Source organism: Dermacentor variabilis, chromosome 1 (assembly GCF_050947875.1).
Source record: "Dermacentor variabilis isolate Ectoservices chromosome 1, ASM5094787v1, whole genome shotgun sequence".
NCBI lineage: Eukaryota > Metazoa > Arthropoda > Arachnida > Ixodida > Ixodidae > Dermacentor > Dermacentor variabilis.
Window position 1 is genome coordinate 211,855,629 of NC_134568.1, and position 22,884 is coordinate 211,878,512.

Consider the following 22,884-nt stretch of genomic DNA (forward strand, 5'->3'; position numbering starts at 1 on the left):
GTTTTAAAGGCCGGATGCTAAAATTTAAGAGCGAATAAGTGATTTCAGGGTACTTAGCTCAGGTTCTCTAAGCACATGTTGCTGCTAAAAGGTTCGGATATAGTTTTCGGATTCAAAGCTGTACGTCCCTTGAGAATGCAATCCCGATGGATATCCAAGTGTGCAAAAACCCACTGGCATGACTTCCTTGATTCGTGGCAGCACAGTGATGTAACACTTGAATATAGAATAGCTGCACGGCAATGACCACCAAGGCTCACAACATGAAGCTGCCTCACGATTATGCCGTAACAAGTAGAGTGGGTGTGGCCAGTGTTGCCAGATGACTATTCATTTTGAATATTCTCTAATGGTTTGTAATGGCAGCAATAGCATTTTGATAGTGTTCTTGTTATTTACTATTGACGAGCTTGTGCCACGTGTAGGCAAGCACTGACGTCAGCTTCATACAGTGTGGAACGGAAACTGAAAGATTTTATATCGCACCATTCTTTTTCTCCTTTATTTTTTTTCTTGATCCACGCATGCTTGCACGGGCAATGTCACCGCAGTACTAGTGACATAAAATGGATAGGCATTCGCAGTAGTTGCTGTGGCTGATCACTCGAGACACCAAACTCCGGTTCACATGTGCTGCTGTCAGTTCAGCTTATGCCCATGGTCGCATGCCCAATTTCTGTGTAATCGTCTACGGGTACGAACATATCAAGAACAAGCTACCTGCAATTGCATGCTGCCCAACACACCTGCCAGCTAGGCCTAACCAGTCTGCCTTGTCGGAAGTCGGCGACCAAAGTTGCTGTTTGGTGCAGAGTCAACAAAATGCATATCAGTGACTATGTAACAGCTGGAAAGCAGAGGAACCACCTTATTACAAAAGTGAGGATACAAGTGGCACGGACAACACTTGAATGGCAGCAACTTCATCCGTGGTTGCCATGTTCTTGACATTGTGCGCACGCCGATCAGTACGAGAAATCAAGCAAGAGATTGTATGGCACCAGAAATTTCGGATGCCATTCTACACTTCTTCTGTGGAATTGGTGGAAGTGTCGCGGGAAATTTCGAATAATCGATCAGGTTTTGTATCTAGGAGATTAACCTTTCAACATTCGTCAATTTAAACGGATGCAAACGTCTCGGTCGCATGCTTCGATTCTTAGATACGCACGGCTGCTTGGTCTACATGTATTGCATATGTGCAGCCTTTGAAAAATGTTGTTCTGGTTATAGTGCAATACTGCTTATAGTGCAGATATTCGTGACTGCAGCGACTTATGCTATAAGCGGTCTATGCTGTAGTGTTGGATGTATTTAACATTTCAATGGCCATTGAGTTTTCCGTGGAGAAATTATACAACTTATAATCTATAGAGTTTTAGTCTTTCGAAGGCCATAGCTGTTGAAAGTGACCGCGTGACACATGTAGTAGAGGTTTTCAAGGGGGGTATAATGCAAGAATTCTTGTGTACTGCACTTTTGGTGCCTGCATGTTAAAGAACCATAGGTAACCAGAATTAATCTGAAGTCTTCCACTGCAACATGTGTCAAAGTACCTGTGCGTATGCCAATGTTTAGGACCTCATCATAAAATTCCACATTTTTAGACCATGGTAATACAATTATTGTAATGATACCAATAATTCTGTGATTTTCTAATAGGATCCAGTGTAGGGCAAAACTGATGTCAAAATATTGCAATTACAGTTGCCGACTGAATTTGCAGTCTAATTTTTCAGACCCACTCGATTATTCAGACCTTACCACAGCATTGCCACCCATTCCATTGGACAAACATATAATGAACAGCAACTGAAATTTCAGCTGACATTACATGTATATTTCATGAATACACTTTATGTATACCTCCAGCCTGTGGTGCAGATCATTGTAGTTGTGACTCTAGAACATCGTTCTGTTTCTCAAGATTTTTACATCAGTCCAAGTGAATTATTTAATAAACATTCAACATCTTAAGCATCCTGCTTTCGGGGGGGGGGGGGGTACTTCGCCCCCCCCCACCCCACCCACGGGCGATGCCAAAGCCCCCTCCCTCCCCGTTGCAAATACACCTAACATGCCGTTACCAGAGCTTTGTTACCCACATTTTATGAAGATCCTTTTGACTTGCGTCGACCTTTTCACTTGAAACTTTACTGGGGCTAATATCTTACTGCATCATTGTTGGCGCGGACGTGCATGGCTTTCAATTCATACTTTCACTTTATTTCTGCGAATCCTTACAATAGGAGGACCCGCGCATTAGAAGCACTAGTGGTGGTTGCCTCATCCGTATTTTCTCGCTTCAACATTGCTTTAAATGTTCACTGTAAGTGCGATGCACATACACAATATATTCAAATATATGCACAGGACAAAGTTTATTATATTTTGGAAAGAGATGGAGGTAGCCAATTAAAGATTATTTCTAAAGGTATGAATAGTCTACGCCTAGAGAATGAATATGTTGCTGTAAGTTCACCACGCTTCAAATTGCTTTGCATGCTTTTTTGACCATGAAAAAAACCTATAGACTTCAGTGACCCCTTCGGCAAAGACTTTTATCAATGGTGTGTGGAATGCACGTGAATGTTGTGTCTCTCAGTATTGCTTCTCTTTTGAGTAAGCAGTGCTAACAACTCTGGAAAAAAACATTTCTAATAATTCACAACATTTAGTAGGGCTTGGAACATCATCAGTTGAATGCAAAGGTCATAAATATACACAGGGTGTCCTAATTAACGATCATGTACCAAGATTTTAAAAAAGAGCAATGCATTACTCGAAGAAAACATAGTGCATATTGTTTACAGTACAGTGAAGTAGCTGCCAGTATTTTTTTGTTATTGAGATTTAATTAGGCAATTGTAATGTAATTATCTAACTCGAGTCGTACTATCCTAATTATCTAAGCGTCAATGAGGCATTTGAAGGCACAACCAAGGGACATCTAACTGCAGTATCTTCAGCGACATACTAATTGCATACTAATATTTTTCCGACTGATAAACAAACCCCACGAAATATGGAGAATACCACGTGGCTGCGTTCCCACCCGGATCATAAAGCAGCACCCTCAAACAGGCTCCATCTTAGCTATCCAGAATGAAATAAAGAACATCGTGATCGAGCTAGTGCGTTATCTGCTGCGCCCCGGCCGAAGTACCACGCCGCGTTTGGTGTTAGTTGGAAACAAGCTGTGATAGCTGCTGTCTTAGCGTTGATAAAGTGCATGTTTTTTTTTTTTTTTTTCCACAAGACTTATCACAACAAAAGTGAATTGACAACGTCAGTGGAAACGTTTAAAGGTGCATTTTGTTTCGTCCCAGTCGCCATGTCTTTCTCTAATGAGCAGAAGATAAACATGATCCTTACCTTGGGATCTGCAAATGCTAACAATAGGAAGGCCGCAAATATATTATATCAGTCATGGAAGTGTGGCGGTAGACCAAACACATCGACTATCATCAGAAATGAGGAAATCCTGAGACAAACTGGCAGCTTCAAAAAAGAACGGTGGAGGACTCCATTTGAATCCTAGCCTACACACGGATGTTCTAGCATGTATGGTCTCAAACCCTCATGCTAGCATGTGGGACATGGCCGCCCAGATACCAATTTCCAAGTCATCAGTTTGGAGGATTCTAAATGACGGCCTTTCACCCGTACTACCTTAACCAGCACCAATGCTTAGAAAATAGGAACCTGTAGAATCGTCTAGATTTCTCTCATTGGGTCCTCACAAAAGGCCCATGGGCCACCGGACTTTTTGAGCGATATCATGTGCACAGATGAAGCCAATTTTCGCAAGAGCGTGCCTAGATAAATTTGCATAATGCACACTATTGGAGGGACTCCAATCTACACTGAGTAAAGCGCAGTCAGTAGCAGTACCAGCGGTTGCCCAATGTGTGGCTCGGAATTTACGCCGGTGCTACCATCGGTCCCATCTTCTTTGATCACACACTGACTGGACAGCGTTAGGTGAACGAAATCCTTGGAGTGGTGTATGAGTTTCTCAGGGAAGTCCCGCTGTCATGTCTTCCACTTCTCTGGTATCATCAAGATATGGTACCCGGACACAGCAGCAGCCAAGCGCGAAACTGGGTGGATACGACTTTTTATGCGCAATAGATTGGAAGGCACGGGCCTGTAAATTGGGTGGCCAGGTCACCTGACCTCTCCCCACTCGATTTCTTTCTTTGGGGTTATGTGAAAGGTCGTGCTTACGTGATCGAGACAGACGTCATATTAGTTCAAGGCAAGGATAACAGATGTTTGCCGTAGAATTCCGGCGTCGGTCATCAAGAAAGCCACTGAAGAAGTGATAAAACGGACACAGTACTGCGTAGCTGCAAAAGGGAGACCTCTTCGAACACGTCCTCTAGGCTGGTGTTCAACGGAGCTTACAAATCATAGATAATAAGGGCGCACTGAAATGTGATTGTTTTCTTTTTGTGTAGACATCCTGATTGCCAATTCGGCTCATTTAGAAGTGGTATATTTACTTTCTTGAACGCATCGGTTTTGCCTTTTCTCTACACGTTGGTCGCTTCCCAGTCTGTTTATTTCGCTTTTATTTTTTGACACGAACCTGTTTTTGCAGCACATATACACTTTCATGAAAAATAAAATGCTCACTTTAATTTGGATTTAGTCCGAAGCAAGTTTCCGGCCCGAAATATAGACCCTTTTCATGCTCATAAACAGAGTTCCCGCAAGACTTCCAGTTAAGCCCTCAGGAGTAGCGCAAGTTAGAATAGCCTATAAGCTTACAGGACCCTCCAGCTGGCACCAGTTTTGTTGAGGAGTTGGAGTGTTTGACAATGAATTGTATTGTTAAGTGCAACAAAAAAAAAAAGCCCACGCATGAGTTCGATGCATGCTGCACGTTCTTAATATCTGAAAACATCAAAAATATGTGCCTGCAGTATACTATGCGGCAAAATACTTCTTTTTTCTTGGTTAACTGGACTCTCGAAAATGGCTGACCGGAAGTTCTCTGGGGTCATGAACGCACTGCTGCCAGCCACCTCACCGATGAAAAAGGTCTATAGCTTCATGTGCACACTTTCGATGCGGTGCAAGCAAAGCCGGGAATTTGAACAGTTCTATATATGCCTATCATATTGCTTTTCACATTTCGTGCATGGTCAGAGCAGTGCTTCGACCGCATTATCAAGGGGCTTTTGTTATCAACTTGATCAGTCAGCCTTGAGAGACGGATAATAAGTGTGACATAGAAATTAGAGGAAGGGACAGCTGCTAAGCCACGAAACCTACTGTTGGTGCTCCTTCCATACCCTTATCAAGTTGATGAGGTGTCTCTTCGGGTTTGCGACAGGCAATGCAGTCGCTTTCAGTCAGCTTATTTGAGGGTGCTGCTTTATGATGCGGGTTGGAGCGCACTCGCATGGTATTCTTCATACTTCGCGAGGCCTTTTTTTTTTTTTTTTTTTTTTTTGCCAGTCGGAAAAATATTGTGCAGCACTAGCACATCACTTAAAACACCACAGTTAGATGTTATTTTGGGGTGTCTCCAAATGCCTCATTGACACTTTGGAAATTAGGACAGTACTTCTTGAGTTAAACAATTAATTACAATTACCGAATTAAATCTTAATAACGAAAGAATTACTGGCGGCTACTCCACTGTACTGGAAACTAAGTTTTCTTCAAATGACACAACTGTTCTTCTTTTAAGTATTGGTGCATGATAGCTGGGGAACGCTATAATACACTCGGTCACCGAAATGAGGCCAAGCCGGATTCACTAGAAATCAGAATCAGCAGCAGTCATGCACAGGAGTGCTTACACTTGGACTTACAGAAAAAGAAAAAAAGAAGACAGAGAGGCTGCAGTTTCACCGGAAAGGTGAAGAGTTATTAGTGATAGCCAAGTATGCGACAATTACACGAAGGAAGATTACACCACTGAGAGGACTCTGGCTGTGAAATTGAACGGTCCCCTACTATGGAGGTCTTGTATGTACTGATATAGCGCCATCACTTCAGTGCTAAATTCTTCGAGGCCACGCGAAGCTTCTTCAAGTACAACAAAAATATATATGTTTGTATGTATATAGATAGATATGGAGTTTGGAAAGCTGGTCAGACCCCCCCCCCCCCCCCCCCCCCCCTGGAAAAATGAAAACTCTCCGCCTATGGAGGTCGCAATGTCACAGCGATCTGGTTTGAGAATTTTAGTGTTGCATCACCACCCTTTTTTGCATCTCTTCAGGTTTACCAAGCCTCTAACGGTAAAAGTGGCTGTTTTGCTATTTCAGAAACATAATTTACTGATAGAGCAAACTTGAATATTCATCTTTGGTCTACGTTTAAAGAACCTCTCACCACGGCTCGTGGTGAACTAAAAGTTGTAAAGCACCATTCAGGGAGTGTTTTACTACAAGAACAGAGTTTAGTGGTAGCTTTGATAGAAGCAAATTAAACGTAGCAAGGCCATGGTGTGAGGTGGCAAGCTCTCCAAATTGAAGTATTCATTTTAATTATATTCTAAATTTCCAGGTCCTGGTTTGAACACTGCTGTTGCTGGTGCTGCTACTGGTGCAGGAGCTGAGCCAGGCATAGAAGGTATCGCTGTGTTATCACTTTGATAATGTATGGAGTGTATGTTATGTGGAGCACATACAATCAAATATCGATACAGCCGAATACCATTAATTCCACCTCAGTTGAATTTTTGCTTAATTCGGATGCACTGGAAAGTTTCGGTGAGAAACTTTACATTGGGGGGCTGTGGAAGGAAAACATGTTTAGTTCAAACGTGAAAGCATGCTGCGTCAATTAAATCAACCCCCACCAGCTCGCCTTCATGCATGGAGCGGTTACTAAAATCTTGAAAACAAGAAATTCAGCAGACAGGGCTACTGCATCCCTAGGCGTGAAAATCTTTTATATCGCTTAGCGACCGACGCTCCTGTCGCCCCTGAAGCCATCCATTCATGTTTGTTTTGTTCAAGCCACCGAGAACAGATCTGCAGAACTTTTTCTTTGTTGTCTTACACTGAGGTAGTGTTTAAACGTGCTGATGCTCTTCCCTGCATGTTGGTTGAGTCATAGTTCAGAGCAAGAAAAAAAAAAACACATTGTAGACTACTTCAAAAATCAAAGAAAGAGACGAATTCATACATATTAGCACCATTCCTAATTCACCCCTTCAATTTGTACTCCAACCAAATCTGGTGGTCCTGCAAGGATCGAAATATTATGAGCCATCTGTATAATGAACATGGATATTACAAATAATCGTACATAACATTAGCCCTAAAATTTTTCTTGCCAATTTCATCATGTAACCATTACAGTTAAACCTTGATATAATGGTGTTGGTAAAATTGTAAGTTTGCTTCCTTATATCGATATTTAATTGTATAGAAATTCAACCTTTTATGCAAATTAGTACAGTTTCTGACAGAGTTTTCTTACACAGAAGGGGCCGCAACGTTTCCCAATTTATAGGGCAATGAGAAAAAGCAAATTTGAATGAGAAAAAAATTTATTTTGTTGAACTTTAGAGTCTGCAACGAAAGATATGGGTTCATGCCCTGTCGATATCTTTACATCGTGGTGGTACGAAGCGAAAGTAGCCACACTTTCGCATCAACTCTGCCTTCGTGGTTTATAGTGTCGCCCGCAGTAGGACGATGCTATTATGAGAAGCTCCTTCAGTGGAGAGTGAATGCTTTGTCTTCCTCTCGCTTAACGCATCTCCACAACTCGAGATTACGCAACATCTAGTACTAAACATGCAGTACTAAACACACGGAGAGACGGCACGCATGATGCTGCGGCTTCTCAACATGCCCACTGTTCGCACTTGCACCAGATTACCTCTAAAACTCGTCCTCTAAAATAGGGTGCCTGGGCTGCACATGCGCTCATCATCATCATTAGCCTGGTTACACCCACTGCAGGGCAAAGGCCTCTCCCATACTTCTCCATCTACCCCGGTCATTTACTAATTGTGGCCATGTTGTCCTTGCAAACTTCTTAAGAGGAAGCTTTAGCTCAGGCCGAAGTCCGACGCGGCCAATTCAAATACATGTAAAACGCAAAAACGTTTTTATGAGGTAACCCCTGGACCGATTTTGATTAAATTTGTTGCATTTGAAAGAGAAAGTTAAATTCTAGTGACTGTTGGAAGCGGAATTTCGATTTAGCGCTTCAATTTTCTTAAAACGTTTTTCAAATATTTGACCGTTTGAAAAAAATAGAAGCACGAAGTTTACAGATTCATAGCTCTGCATCATGAACAGATATCGCGATTCTGTAAACGGCATTCATTAGATCATTCAAAGCGGACAAATTCAATATGTCATTTTGCATCTTACGTGAATGTGTTACGTTGGTTACAACGGTTTTGCAAAAGTTGTATTTCCCTATGATTAAATTTTTTTATATTTATGTGTAACATATCAATTTTGTCCGCTTTAGATGTACTATTAGATGCAATTCACAGAATTATATTATCATTTTTAGTGGTTGAGTTACGGAGTTGTAAACTTGATAGTTTCGTTTTTTGAAAATTTTCAATTTTTGCCAATTTTTAATAAGAAATTGACGACCTAACTCAAAAATTCGAAACCAACAGTCACTAGATTTTAAGTTTGTCTTTTAAATGCAACAAACCTCGTCAAATTTGGTGCAGTGGTTGCCGAGAAAAACGAATTCTCCTTTTACATGTATTTAGATAGGAGCACTCGAGCTAAAGCTTCCTCTTAATCTCATCCGCCCACCTAACTTTCTGCCCCCCCCCCCCCCCCCCCCTGCTATGCTTCCCTTCCCTTGGAATCCAGTCCATAACCCTTAATGACCATCGGTTATCCTCCCTCCTCATTACATGTCCCACCCATGCCCCATTTCTTTTTCTTTATTTCAACTAAGATGTCATTAACTTGCGTTTGTTCCCTGACCCAATCTGCTGTTTTCTTGTCCCTTAACGTTACACCCATCATTCTTCTTTCCATAGCTCGTTGCGTCGTCCTCAATTGAAGTAGAACCTTTTTCGTAAGCCTCCAGGTTTCTGTCCCGTACGTGAGTACTGGTAAGACACAGCTGTGGGTGGGGGGGGGGGGGGGGGGGGGGGAGAGTTATAGACTTTTCTCTTGAGGGATAATGGCAACCTGCTGTTCATGATCTGAGAACGCCTGCCAAAGGCACCCCAGCCCATTCTTACTCTTCTGATTATTTCAGTCTCATGGTCTGGATCTACGGTCAGTACCTGTCCTAAGTAGATGTATTCCCTTACCACTTCCAGTGCCTCGCTACCTATCGTAAACTGCTGTTCTCTTCCGAGACTGTTAAACATTCCTTTAGTTTTCTGCAGATTAATTTTTAGACCCACCCTTCTTCTTTGCCTCTTCAGGTCAGTGAGCATGCATTGCAGTTGGTCCCCTGAGTTACTAAGCAAGGCAATATCATCAGCGAGTCTCAAGTTACTAAGGTATTCTCCATTAACTCTTATCCCCAATTCTTCTCACTCCACGTCTCTGAATACCTCCTGTAAGGACGCTGTGAATAGTATTGGAGAGATCGTATCTCCCTGCCTGACGCCTTTCTTTATTGGGATTTTGTTGCTTTCTTTATGGAGGACTACGGTGGCTGTGGAGCCGCTAGATATCTTTCAGTATTTTTACATACGGCTCGTCTACACCCTGATTCCGTAGTGCCTCTATGACTGCTGAGTTTCGACCGAATAAAACGCTTTCTCGTCATCAATGAAAGCTGTATATAAGGGTTGGTTATACTCCGCACATTTCTCTATCACCTGATTGATAGTTTGAATATGGTCCATTGTTGAGTAGCCTTTACGGAATCCTTCCTGGTCGTTTGGTTGACAGAAGTCTAACGTGTTCCTGATTCTATTTGCGATTACCTTAGTAAATACTTTGTAGGCAACGGACAGTGAGCGGGCATATGCGCTCAGCTGCACTGAAAGCCGCGGCTGTGTTAGAAAAAGAGACCTGCAGGAGCCTGCCCCCCCCCCCCCCCCCCTCAATTGAGTGCACGTGGTTGCGTCGCTGCGAGGGAGCTCCCCTCTCGCTTTTCTTCTTGCTTGCGCAGGAAGACAGCGCTCATCAAGCTACCATCCTTCACAGCTCATCCTTGCACTCTTTCAGCTAAATACAGCTTGTGGGGCGCTATCCAATCCTGGTCATGGTGGCGGCATTTCGATGGGAGTGAATTGCAAAAACACCTGCCAACTGTGCATCAGGTGCACTTTAAAGAACCCCAGGCGGTAAAAAATAATCCAGAGTCCTTCACTACGTACTACGTGCCTTATAATCATATCATGGTTTTGGTACGTAAAACCCCAGAATGTAACGCTGCCCCGCTTTGGCAGTCACTCTTGTCAGCGTGGAGCGTGATTTGAGAGGTGTGTTCGCAAGCAACCACTTGTAATTCAACCATTTGACCATCTGCTTCCACAAAAGGTTCCATTTGTTGTCTCTGTATTCCTTCACAGCGGCAGTGGAATTTCATTATATTGAGATCGTGTATAAACATACTTCATTATATTGAGGTTCTAAAGACTTATTTCTATACAGTTGCCGACAGATTTTTCACACTCCAAGAATTCGTACTTGGTGGACGTTTGGGACTTCATAAATGTACTGTCAGGGTTCCCATGGAGCTAATGCTTTTTTGTGACCGATTTTCTGGAATGAATTGCTTATTCCGAGCCATGCTACCATGGAGGAAGAAAATAGGAGGGAGCATCGCACAACGTGATTGAAGCCAAAACCTGTCCGCCCAACACGTGACTGCACATCAAAGTGCGCGGTTGATTTTAGTGTTCCCGCTCTGCAGGCAGAGCCATGGCAGGGCAGTCGAACAAGTGCGCACTGTATAAAAACTAGTGGCATAGTTACTGGGAACCAAACGTCTCTGCAAATCTCAATTCCTGCGCCGTGATCTCGATGCAAGAGGTCGCGTGTTGGGTCACCAGATTGGCTTCACAGAGCGTTCACTTGCCAAGGCTGGCTGCGTGTTGTAATGCTCTCTCCTAACTCTTTCCCCCATGCATGCTACCCAATCTTGAGGGCTGCCTTTTTGAATAGGCGAGGCGTAAACACGTAAAGGCTCATGGGACGCGTGGGCTGCTCGGCACTTCCGGTTCAACAAATGGTGGTTCCGGCGCACGATTATCCATTTGCGGGGCCAGTTGCACTTGGTCTCTGTGCACCTTCATCACAAAGTATTGCCCATGCTGCTAATTTCTATAGCCTGTGATGGTCGCCTCAATGGCTGACCACGAAATCGCAGCATAGACAGTCATTTAAATAATTTTTTTTAGCTGAATTGATCAAACACCTGAATGAACTATGCACGCTGTCGCATTTTCGTGCTTATCTTGAATGTCGAGTTGCACTTTCTTGTCCTCAAGTGAATTCCATTCGTGCCAACAACAATAATTTTTATTACTGGTTTCATCTCAATTTCACTAGGCTGATTTAAACATGCATGGTTTAGTAGTGGAGGCGCTATAGGCGAGCAAGCGGTTCCAATCAAAGCTTTTTCTTGGCACAAATGTCTTGAAACACCATTTAGGCAAGCACCTTGCATGGTATAGCGACCGTAATTTGGTGTTCGATGCAAGATGAGCTAGGTGTACTGGGAGGATTCAAAAGATTGGAGTGTAATTTTTCTTGTATATTTCGTGAAAGGTGCACGAGGTGAGAAACCCTAGTCTAACGATCACAAAGCTTCAGTGTTTTTCTTATGAAGACACATTGAAAGCATATTAAAACAGACGCAAGCATGTGGGGAAGCCAAGTGCAGGCGATGAATGCTTCAAGCGGGACTCATGTTCCATGTTCATGTTCATGTTTCATGTTCCACAAATATCAGTGTCCCCAACACAAAGGGTATACTACAGCTTTGACCGTGTTGTAGACATATATAACAAATGTTTTGGTGATGCTGGAGAAAGAGATATACGTTAAAGCATGGTTAAACTATGCTGACCATGTGGTTAATGTTGTGTCATTAAGGATGTTCCAGGAAATACCAGTAATGTGGACAGCAAGTGCTATTGCAACACATGTATGATTCATACGTAAACATTGCAAAACGTTTAAAGGTTCGCTGTAAAATTATATAAAGTTCCAAGTGTGTCGTACCAACTTCCCCAAGCATCTACTTTAGCAGTGATATAAAAGTTTGAAAAGCCAAATGTGTGGAGGTTATTTTTCTTAGGGAAAGTCAAGATTCTTAACAGCTGTACACACTTGCACAATGCAATTTATCAATGGCTACGACAGGTGAACACGTTGTTGTATATGACGGGCTCTAGCACAAATCTGATATTCACAATTGAAACGTTACAAAATCACGTCCTCGACCCAAACAGAATTGACGCGAGAACAAGTGCGACTCGTCATTCAAGAAAAATTTTGGGCCGCACCATTCATATGGTAGCGGATTAGCCGGCGAAGCTGTTGATCACAGACCCAGCAACTATGGGCAAACTTCGCATCCAAAAACATTCCCTTGATTTTGGAGTTCACCCCAGTGAATTAGAAGGAGGGGGCACCTCACGCTTCTGCCACTTGGATGCAGGCTCGAATGACGTAGCTTGACGCTTACGAGCGGCCTCCAGTGCGCTATCTTCATTGGTAGCTTGCGCTCGATGCTGACGATTAGACTCTCGCATCTGCTCTCGCTGACGTTCTTCAGAAGCAAGGTCACTGGTCACATTCTCCTCTTTTGCACAGGCACATTGTCGTTGGTCATAGTCGCACCTCTGCTTTCGATGCCTCTCCTCATACTCGGCTTATTGTTGGGCTGTGCGCACAATTCATGGTCTTCCCACTTTTCCCATTTTTGTTGGAATTGCAACTGTTGCAATGGTCTACCTCTGCAGTGTACAATCCAGTTCTTGCACACCGCGACGGCTACCGCGGTGCACATCCCCAAGGTTTCTCGCCACAACTGATGCACCATTGTATTGAGGGCAGGTGACAGAAACAGCTGCCAGCATGGGTGCGCCACTGTACAGGTGTACGCGGTGAAATCACGTGTCCTTTCTTTTTTCTGCGCCGTACTATTGTTCGTTATCGTTTTTTGTTCACTTTACAGACGTTAGCCAGCCCAGATACAGCCCTACGAGACCACGCAGTGCCATCTTTTTTGTTCACTTTACAAACGTTAGCCAGCCCTGATAACTCTCTCTTTCTCTCTCTCTTCATCGCCCCCCTACGACACCAGGCATACGGCTCTTTCGTACAGGTTCGCCAGGTAAACAGCTTCACTGTAATAAATACAAAACTGCGATAGCACGCATACCTAATTAACATGTTTGATCAATCGGCTAAAAAAACAACTGCCTGTGCTCAGATTTCGTGGTTACTCATTGATGCGGCTATCACAGGCTCTAGAAATTAGCAGCGTGGGTTATACCTTGCGATGCAAGTGCACAGAGAGCAAGCGTGACCAGCTCCGCGAACGAAGAATCGTGCACCAGAAGAGTCGTCTGTTGAACCGGAAGCGCACAACAGACGGCGCATCCATGAGCCCGTTCTTCCTTAGCTGACAAAATGCTCCAGGGGATGGCACTTTTATTTTTCTCTCAGCACTGTCGTCATAATCACTTAGTGCAGGATAAGTTTTTAAGTCTCAGTTGCTATTTTGCACGTGGTGTGTCCACTGAGTTGGTGTGTCTTGGAGACGTCACATCTTTGTGTGTGTTTGTGCGGCCTCGCATTTGTGTGATTGGCACCACCTTCTGTGCCTTTGTGAGAGCCAAGTGGTACAAAGTAAGGTGCTTGTTTCTTCTATCTCCACGGCGATCTCCCCCAACAGAGATCGCCAACGCGGTGACACTCTTGTCGACTGCATACAGAGACAACGCCACCCTTGCGCAAATCCAAGCAAATCTGGGCCGCTATCTTGTACGCATTCGAAAAGCCGACGTTGGGATTCGCCTCACACAATTGATGTTGGTCCAACCTGGAAAATCGCATGAGGCGAAACCGAACGTCGGCTTTTCAAGCGCATACAAGATAGTGGCTTTGATCGCCTCCAAGTGTAGTATGAGGCAGGGCTTTATTAGGGATTTTTTTAAAAGCCACTCTAATGCTATGTTCACACTTGGTCTCAGAGCAGGCGGAAGCGGCAAAAACTTTACAAAGTCCGCCCGCCTAGGCGGCGAAATGAGTGGAAAACCAGGTGGTGAGTCTGATTGGTCTCGAACCGATTTTTTCACCACGGCGAATCGGAAAGCCGCTCCGCTTCACCGGAAGCTGTACTAGCATGTAAACATCCGGTCGTAAAATTTAACATCTTCCGTTGTTCATTGTCCATTTTAGGAAAAACACTTAGCTAAAAGTATCAAAACTATGTCTTCTTCCTCTTCCATGGTAGACGAAAGTTAAAGATGACACACGCAGTTGCATGAAATGATAGCTTTTAATAACTGATGGGTCAATGAATGAACATACAGCTTGAAATGGTGTGATGAATAGTGCCACCATGCAGACAAACCTACGTAGACTAGATGGATGTCAGCGAAAGCGGCAGTGGTTTCCACTGCAGCGGCAAAACAAATGTGAACATCTTGGACATGTGTGGAAAAGATTTTCTGCTCGCTTTGGCCTTTACGTCCTCTTGCCGCTTCCCAAGTGTGAACGTAGCCTAAGTCTCTCTCTCGCGCGCATGTGTGTGTGTGTGTGTGTGAGTGAGAGTTCAGTCCTCGTGAGGTCCTGAAAATCAGTTGGCAACTGTAGAAGAGAGGTTCTAAAAACAAGTTACATACTTCACTATATTGAGAACTTCATTTATATTGAAGTTCGTTATGTTATATCAAGGTTTAAATGTATATACTTTAAATATAAGATATAATGAAATCATAAGAAGCCAACAAACATGGACACCTTATAATGAAAGTATTTTTATGTCAGATCAAACTGTGGTGTAGTGAAGTTTAATTGCATGCAGGTGGGAAAGTCAAGCCTTCCATGTTGGTTTAATTTCTTTTTTTTTTTCAGATGCAGTACATTTATTAGAATCTATGTGAAGTGAAGCTTTCTTGAAGCAGTTAATGGAATGAAATGCTTGTATTTCTTCAATTGTTATTTATTTTAAATATACCACCCACTTGGCCAATCTCCCATTGTGGGTATGTACCCTATAGTATGGACATCGTCATTATCAACACGTAGTAATCATCTCAAATAGCTAGTTGACATAGGTTTGATAGAAGTATATGTGCAATTTTTTTCCCAATGGATTAGAGCATTGGGATGCCGTGCTAGGAAGCCAAAGTTCGATCCCAACATTGAGCATGCAAGGTTCTTCTCTCTCTCTCTCTTTAAGTGTGACCTATTTGGCAAGACAGCAGCAATCGAGTAGCAGCCCATGGTCAGGGGAGTCCGGCAGGGTTCACAAAGAAAGCTTCACTTAAAAATTCAGTTTACTGTGGTTTGTAACCACACATTATTTATTCATTGTGTTAAAAAGATGCTTACCACTACTGGTAAACTTCTGATACCATTGATGTGACCTGCTCAATATGCTACAGACGAGATTACACCATTTAAAAAATATGAAGCATTAGGCTCAGTTCTGAAATCTATAGCATGGTGTTTTTCTCTCTAGCAGAATTTACTTTCAGCACTGCAGTGACTTTGACTATACAGTCAAGCTAGTTTATAAAAAACTCAGTTCATTATATGTGAACTCGCCCTTAGATATGTGCAAAAATTAACGATGCTGAACCTGACATCTGCAGTTACAATTCGACACCGCTTTGGTCTGAAAATCAGATTTTCGGTATAATTTTTTTATTCCCAACACTTTGCCTGCACCTAGCTGCAAGTTTCCATTAAAAACATTGTCTAAAGAACAAAATCATGAGCCATTCCACTCTGTGAAGGTAGTTGACCAGCGAAGCTGTTTAGCACATGCATGGAGGTGACACATAAGTTTGAACAAAAGTACGAGCTCATTTATTGCCTTGATGGTCATCATGACGAAAGGTACGCATATTCATGTATTGTCTTGATCGGTGTTCATTATTTCACTTGCAGCTGCAATCACATTTTTTGATAATGTCAAATCGACGCATGTACGCTGCTGGGTGGTCGGTTGGGCCAGATTGGTGTGGCGTCGCAAGGGATATGTCTGCAAAACGGAATGCATAAACCGCTCCCTTTTCGGTACCGAGAGATCCACATTAAAATCACCGACAATGACAACAGGGATTGTGTCATTGCAGCTAATTCACACAAAGTGAGTGGCCATGAACCTTATGGGACTATGAGTCAATGCACTTTTTGCTTGCAATAAACACAGAAAATATCCCGAAGAACATGCACCCTGTGCACAATGTCGAGACAAGAAAATGCCGCACGAGAACGATTCTCAAAAACCACGGCGTGCGGGAGGGGTGCTCTTCGTAGACGCCGCACGGTACCCCTAAAACCGGGACGACAGTGGTGGTGTCGGCGCTGACAAAGGTAACTCCCTCTTCGCAATGGTGGTCGTATGCACGAAAGGAAAGACCGTAACTGTGGGCTCCGTAAGAACCAGATCGTCAGAGGCAGCGGAACAGACGGCAATCGCATTGGCTGTAATCAACGGTCGGCAACAATACAGAACAATAATCAGCGAATCCAAGACGGCTATTAGGAACTTCACAAAGGGCTGGGTCTCCACCGAGGCGGCCAAAATCCTGAACCGCAGAGCAGACTTTAACAACGGCAAAATTACACCCAAATACCTCAAATGGATCCTGGCACATATGGGAGAAGTAACCACGAATGCCCCTCCCAACCTCAACGAGAAGGCCCACCGAGCCTCGCAAAAACTAACCCACCGCGGCACCAACAGTGACGGCCCAACACCCCGCAACCCCCGGAGAAGTGGGAAGGACTGTGGCGGAGGTGATGGAGAACACGGAGGAGGCGACGACAAAGAAGCGATAAAGGACGACAGGGACAGACTGGTCACGTACCACGACATACTGACACACTACACGAAACAAAGAAGCATACCCACAACCCCACGATCAACTCGACAGGTCTCAGGAAACAGATTGGAGAAGGTTGCAAACCAGAGCGCTCCGAAACCTAGTACACTTAAACAGAGTAAATTCAACACAATACCCAGACACGAGCTGCATGCTCTGCAAGCACGAACACGCAGACATGGCACACATCTTATGGAAATGCACAGAGATCAGATCAGTATATGTAGAGGACAACATAGAACTGGACCTTCTCAAGGAGCGATGGCTATGCGCTCTGACTAGCTCGGGAACTAGACGACCAACTATGGGCTATCCAACGGGCAGCGGTGGAAAGGCTATGCCTCACCCACGGGCCTCACCGCACATAATGCATGGGTGTACTGAGTCCGGGCTGGCAACGTTGCAGGACGTTTTCCCATTAAAGCTTTTTCCGTCCCTCTGTTTTGCTTGCTTATGGGAGTATGAGCCATTGCTCACGATGCTGTGAGCCATTGATGATGACATTTTTCTACGCTGTTCTGTATGTTGTATGCATAATTAGGAATAATTTAAGCACTGTTCGATTCGCTTTGCTGAGTGCTTGTAGCCTCTGCCTTGGGGGCTATGAGCCATTACATTTTTTGCTTGCTTACGGGAGCATGAATGCTTACAGGGGTATGAGCCATTGATTATGATATTTTCTGTCCACGGAAAACAAAAATACACGGAACCCTAGCCATATACAGCTTCACTGTAAAATGTGGCATTGTAGCTCTTTCAAAACAGCACCCAGCCAGTTCCAATAACCTGTCATTTCGAAACTGTAAGCACAGGTGCCGCCATATTTTCTTCAAAAGCTTGTGATATATTTCGCTATCAAGGAGACACAAGTAAATTCTGCGTACAATAGCGAGGCGTTCTAGTTGGCTGAAAGTTGAAACAACTGTGGCATGCTGGCATTTTGCAAAGGTCTCACCGTTATGGCTGCAGTAGTAGCCACACGTGCACCAAGAGTCTGGAAGTTAAGTTTTATATGTTGTTTCGGCCAAAAAAGTATGAAGTTCAAAAGAGAGTACCATTGCAAACCATTATTAGCAACGATGTAAACGTAGCATCGACAAACTGTGATCCGACAGTGGCAAAGTAACCGCTAAATCAGTGTGCCACTGCCGTGGCCTCCAAGATAGCACCAGTGTGTGCACCAGTGCTATCTTGGAGGCTGCTGCTGCCGTACGCTGTACTGCCCTACCCTGAAGCAGTCTGGAGACATGCCTTGAAAGTATAGTTACTCTAGCATGGGTGAAAGCGAGTGACTTTCCTCACATCATCTAAAATCTATGTGCGCTGCTCGCATTGTCGTCACAGTTAGACTGGAGCAGCTGAGGGGTACGCTGCCATGTGCCCAGTTCAGTCACGCTTCTTTACTTCGGAACTTCACATGTGCCCTCCTTTTAACGCGGGCGTGTTTAAAGTGTTCGTTTTAAGAGTACAGTGCTTTTGAAAATATTCCTTATATATGGGTGCAGTTTCAATAGGCAGGTTCAAAAAACATAAATGCAGTGAAATGGGGTCGTTATTGACAATAATTTGTTATATCTGGGATCAGTATAAGTGGCTTTGAGTGGATTACTTCAATGCAAGAAAAAAAAATTTTTCATTTCCTGTAGCCTTAAAGGGTCCTAAAGCCTTGCTCATTAACGTTTTCCACACGGATTTTCTTTCTACTTGCGGCACCAACCTTTCAGCTTGCTCACTACTGACTGATGTGTGGCCTAGACTTTTTGCTGCCACAGCAAACTCTTCAGCCATTGGTGCAGAGAACCACAATAGTTAGGGGTGTTAGCTCGTCATGCTGTGAAAACCAGGCGAAAAAGTACATTGCAACGATGAAGCGCTTAAAAAAAACTCTGACGTATATGGAGGTCTGTCGCTGCTAGGCACGTTCAGTGAGAAAAAGTAAAGGTTTCTGGGGGGGGGGGGGGGGGGTACAGAAAACAATTTTGTTGAAATTGGCTCTTGTTCTTTTCCACACTGATAGTTAGGGCTCTCATGAAGAACGATGATACCCATTTTTCGAGCTTAATTATGCATTGCATGTTAAGCCACACGTGTCCCACAACAAGCTGGAAAAATTCATTGAAAGGTCATTTACCTCACCAACAAAAACGTCTGTATAGCTCATGACTGATCCTAGATGCCTCATCTAGTGGAGAACCAGAATACTATTCTCTGTCAAGGCCTGTTTCCAGGAACCTTTTGGTTCACCCCTCATTACGAAGTGTACATGGTGAGCAAGTGGCTGAGGCTAGCAGCTTGTGATGTATAATAATTATGCACTCCTCTGCTTATTGAAAGGCAACATACGATATGTGTGCGCACAGATAAAATGTATAAAAGTAGTTTCTGTTGCCTCAGTTGACTTGCACCATATGCCTGCTTGTCTGCTGCAGTTGACACTGGTGCTACGCAGCCTGCAGTGACTGGTCCAGAGGAGCCCCCCACCAGCACACCAGCCAACACGCAAGTCAGTGAGACTACATCAAAGCTGGCTACTGACACCGTACCCAGTCGTGCTCCTATGGATGCTTCCTTAGTGCTGGAGAGTGCACTGGCCAGTATGGTGTCCACTGGCAGCAATGAAGTGCTGCCAAGTGGCAGCAGCCTGCTCCCAAGGGGTGAGGATGGTCAACCAGTGCCAGCCCAAGAGCGACACATTTTCATCTGTGGACAGTGCAGTCATGGCTTTGGCTCCCTGGATGAATGCAAGGAACACATGGTTGAGGTGTATATTGCCCTATTTCCTATAATGTGTCCTTTTTTTCTCTCCTTTTTACAGTGCACATTGTGAAGGTGCAGGTTGCCCAGTTTGCTGCTGATTTTCTTGAAAAGAGTTTTTATGTTTCGTTGCAGACTCGTCTTGATTTATGTTCCCATTCAGTGAAGACTTCATTATGAGGTAGCTCACCTTAGTGTGCTCTCTTGCTGACTTACTGGTGAATTCAGAGTGCAATTTGATGTTGCGAGATCATCGCACTTAGCAGTGATGAAGCTCGCCTAGGGCGCTAGAAAGTGGCCTGGTTTTTTCACATGAGCAGTAGGCATCATTGCAATTGGCCACTGAGCAGATCCTGGGCCTCTTCGATTTTCGGAGTTCTGGCAGCCCGCTGGCAGCCAGATGGCAGCCAGCTAGTTCCGGTTCTGATAGGAAGTCGCGTGGCCTGGGAATCCCAAGACAACCCGAACCTGCCCGAAGTTTGCAAAATCAAACGCCGGTACAGCTTGCTAAATCTAAACATGCTACCAGCATGGCAGCGCCCGGCGAGGCCGGCGCCCGCTCGGCGTAGTCGGCCCATTTATGCGTTGCCAACTTGAAAATATATAGTTGCATTCAGTGATACGACCACTTTCACACAATTTCGCGCAGGCTCGGCGCAGTACGCGCACTGGGCCAACCTCGTCTTGCGCAGCGCAACAGATGGCCTCCGACGTGGCAGATGACAAGACGCAAAATCGTGCTTAAGTGATTGTATACTTGAAAGCTATAGCTCGAGGATCCCTGCTCGTAGCAATCACATCGCCGATTAACGAGTTGGCATTGTGTCATCACAAGACATGAAAAAGCAGGTTATCGGGTACGTCTAATATGCATAAAATTTCGTGCCGACCTGCTTGGGCTTCAATTTCAGAAAGCTTGTTGTGGCTGATGGTGCTTCTCATTTTGACCCTAAAGAGCTGGGGACGCGGCTGGCGCATGAAAATGCACGCCGCCTGTGACCAGTGAAACGTTTCACACGAAAAACAACATTGGTCGCGATCATAAGAGCAATAAGCCAGTTTTTTTGTGTCTAATGTACCGAGTGCAATCAGGGCACTCTTAGATCAACGGCCTGCAGCTTCAACACATATCGGTTTCGAGCTGCCACCTAAGCATACGCGGAGAGACGGAGCGAACACGAGCTAGCTGCAAATTAAGCCTTCGTTAACTGCAGAAAAAGGAGATTTATATATACGCGAGATATGTGAAAAGGAACACCACCAGAGAAAGACGAACCCAAAATGTACTGCAATGTGTGAATGAGCGTCTACAACTTGCGTGGAACACGATGCAGATAACATGCATGCATGAGAGCGCGGCGTGCCAGCTGATCGCCGCAAAGAAGCCATCAGGAGACGCGCATACGCACACAAAAGCTTCAAACGGTTCACCACGGCTCGTATCACACCACTTCGCAATGCGGAATGGAGCGTTAGCACCTAAAAAGATAATGCTAGAAGTAAGGAAGTCCGAAGATGACCGTAAACAGTTGGCTGAGCAAGGTAAATTTAAGTCCTCAAGCGCCCATCGCCTCTTTTAGTCGTCTGCTAGCCAGAGAACTTCCAGAAAGCAGCCAGACCAAAATCGTCCTGGCAGGTTCTGGCAGCCCCCGGGTAGCCAGAACCGTCCAGCCCGAGCAAAACGAATGCCCGGCGGAAGTGCGTCTCGCGGTGGGCGGAGCAACCCGAAAAAAACGAAAACGCTCTGGCTGGCTCTGGCAGCCCGCGGGTAGCCACATGTGGAAAATTGAAGCCCCCTGTCTTGCTTGTTCCGTTGCCTTCTATCATTTGACATTTCCTCCAAGCGCGTAGTAGCCACACAGTGGGGCAAAATACATTCGCTTGGATTTCTTGAAGTTGCCAAGGCAGGACAAATCTCAGGAAACAGGAAAGCACTGCTACGATCAGCCTGCAGGGTTACTGACCTGCAAACCTTTCCCAGCCCGCTGCAGCTGTTTCGATTGACCTGCGGGGGTAGCGACCTTGAAACCCTTCCCGGCCTGCTGCGACGAATCGCTTTGGAGAGCCAACAATGCGCCTCCTGTGGACAGCCAACGGCGCCGGCAATTCTAGCCACATTCGACAGACCGAGTATTGTTAGTTTGCTGTCGCCTTCATGGTCTACTTGGAGCAAGAGAACTCCTGGAAAAGGTGTTTTGCGGTGTTTTCTCATGGGTCCTAGAAATCGTCACAGTCGATTGACAGATGTGGTAGCTAACTGGAATCAAGAGATGCCAGCTGGTATCAAGCATGACAACCCATGTCTACGAAAACCCTCTCAACTCGGTGTGTTCAGTGAAACCAAAGTGCGGAAGTGAGTGTGTGAACCCTCCCCCTCAAAGGCGGGTCTACTACGATTACGACGACTTTGGACGATCCGATTGTACGAAGGTTGGACGGCAGTTTTCCCTCACCTAGGGATCTAGGGAGGACAGAGGGTTTTTAAGCAGCCGTTTTCAACTGCTTGGTGTGCTCGGCGTGCTTCGTGCTGTGTGCTTCGTGCTTCTTTTTTCGTACTCCACTTGGGAGTCAAGCTAGGCTGATGAAATGTATCTCCTGTCTTAATGTAAATATTGTAAATAGATCCCGTAGTCCTTGTTCTCGATGAGACCAAGTTACTCCCTACAACCACGTCCCAAGCGTGGGTGAGTTGGACGACGGCATGGGCCAGCTACCACATGTTTCATGCCCGACTACAATCCGTACAACTGGTTATCAGCCGTGGGATTGTCCTCCAACTCTTACAGCACAAATGGCACAGTGGACGTGTTGGGGTAGGCTTGGATCACACCACTTGCATACAGCGCCCCCTGTGACTGGCATTGCTATGCTACGGTAGTGTGTTCAGGGGTGGCACGCGCCATGTATTGCCATGAGGCTGAAGGTGTGGAAAAGTCCGGCACTTGGATGCCAGCCCATGTGACAGCAGTGCCGCCACCGCCAGCAGCCGTCACGTAGGGTTTCCCGTTGCTCATTCCTGCTGTTGTCAATTGTGCTAGTTGTGCACCGCTAGCGTATGCGTCGAACTTTTTGTTGTTAGTGTTTATTTAGTTTATGTAGTTCAAACGACGCATTCGTTTAAAATAAAAGCTTGCTTC

At 44.8% G+C, this 22,884-nt stretch overlaps 1 protein-coding gene across 5 annotated transcripts in view; it reads left to right on the forward strand.

Annotated features, from left to right (window-relative positions):
* The window catches only part of LOC142592456 (uncharacterized), a 155,918-nt gene that overhangs the window by 72,640 nt on the left and 60,394 nt on the right, over positions 1–22,884 (forward strand). For 4 of the 5 annotated variants that reach the window (XM_075704010.1, XM_075704006.1, XM_075704007.1 and 1 more), the window contains 2 exons: positions 6,529–6,594; positions 19,423–19,754. In XM_075704010.1, the coding sequence (XP_075560125.1) occupies positions 6,529–6,594; positions 19,423–19,754 (398 nt within the window). The remainder of the gene's footprint in view (positions 1–6,528; positions 6,595–19,422; positions 19,755–22,884) is intronic. The other variant, XM_075704008.1, reaches the window with a different exon arrangement.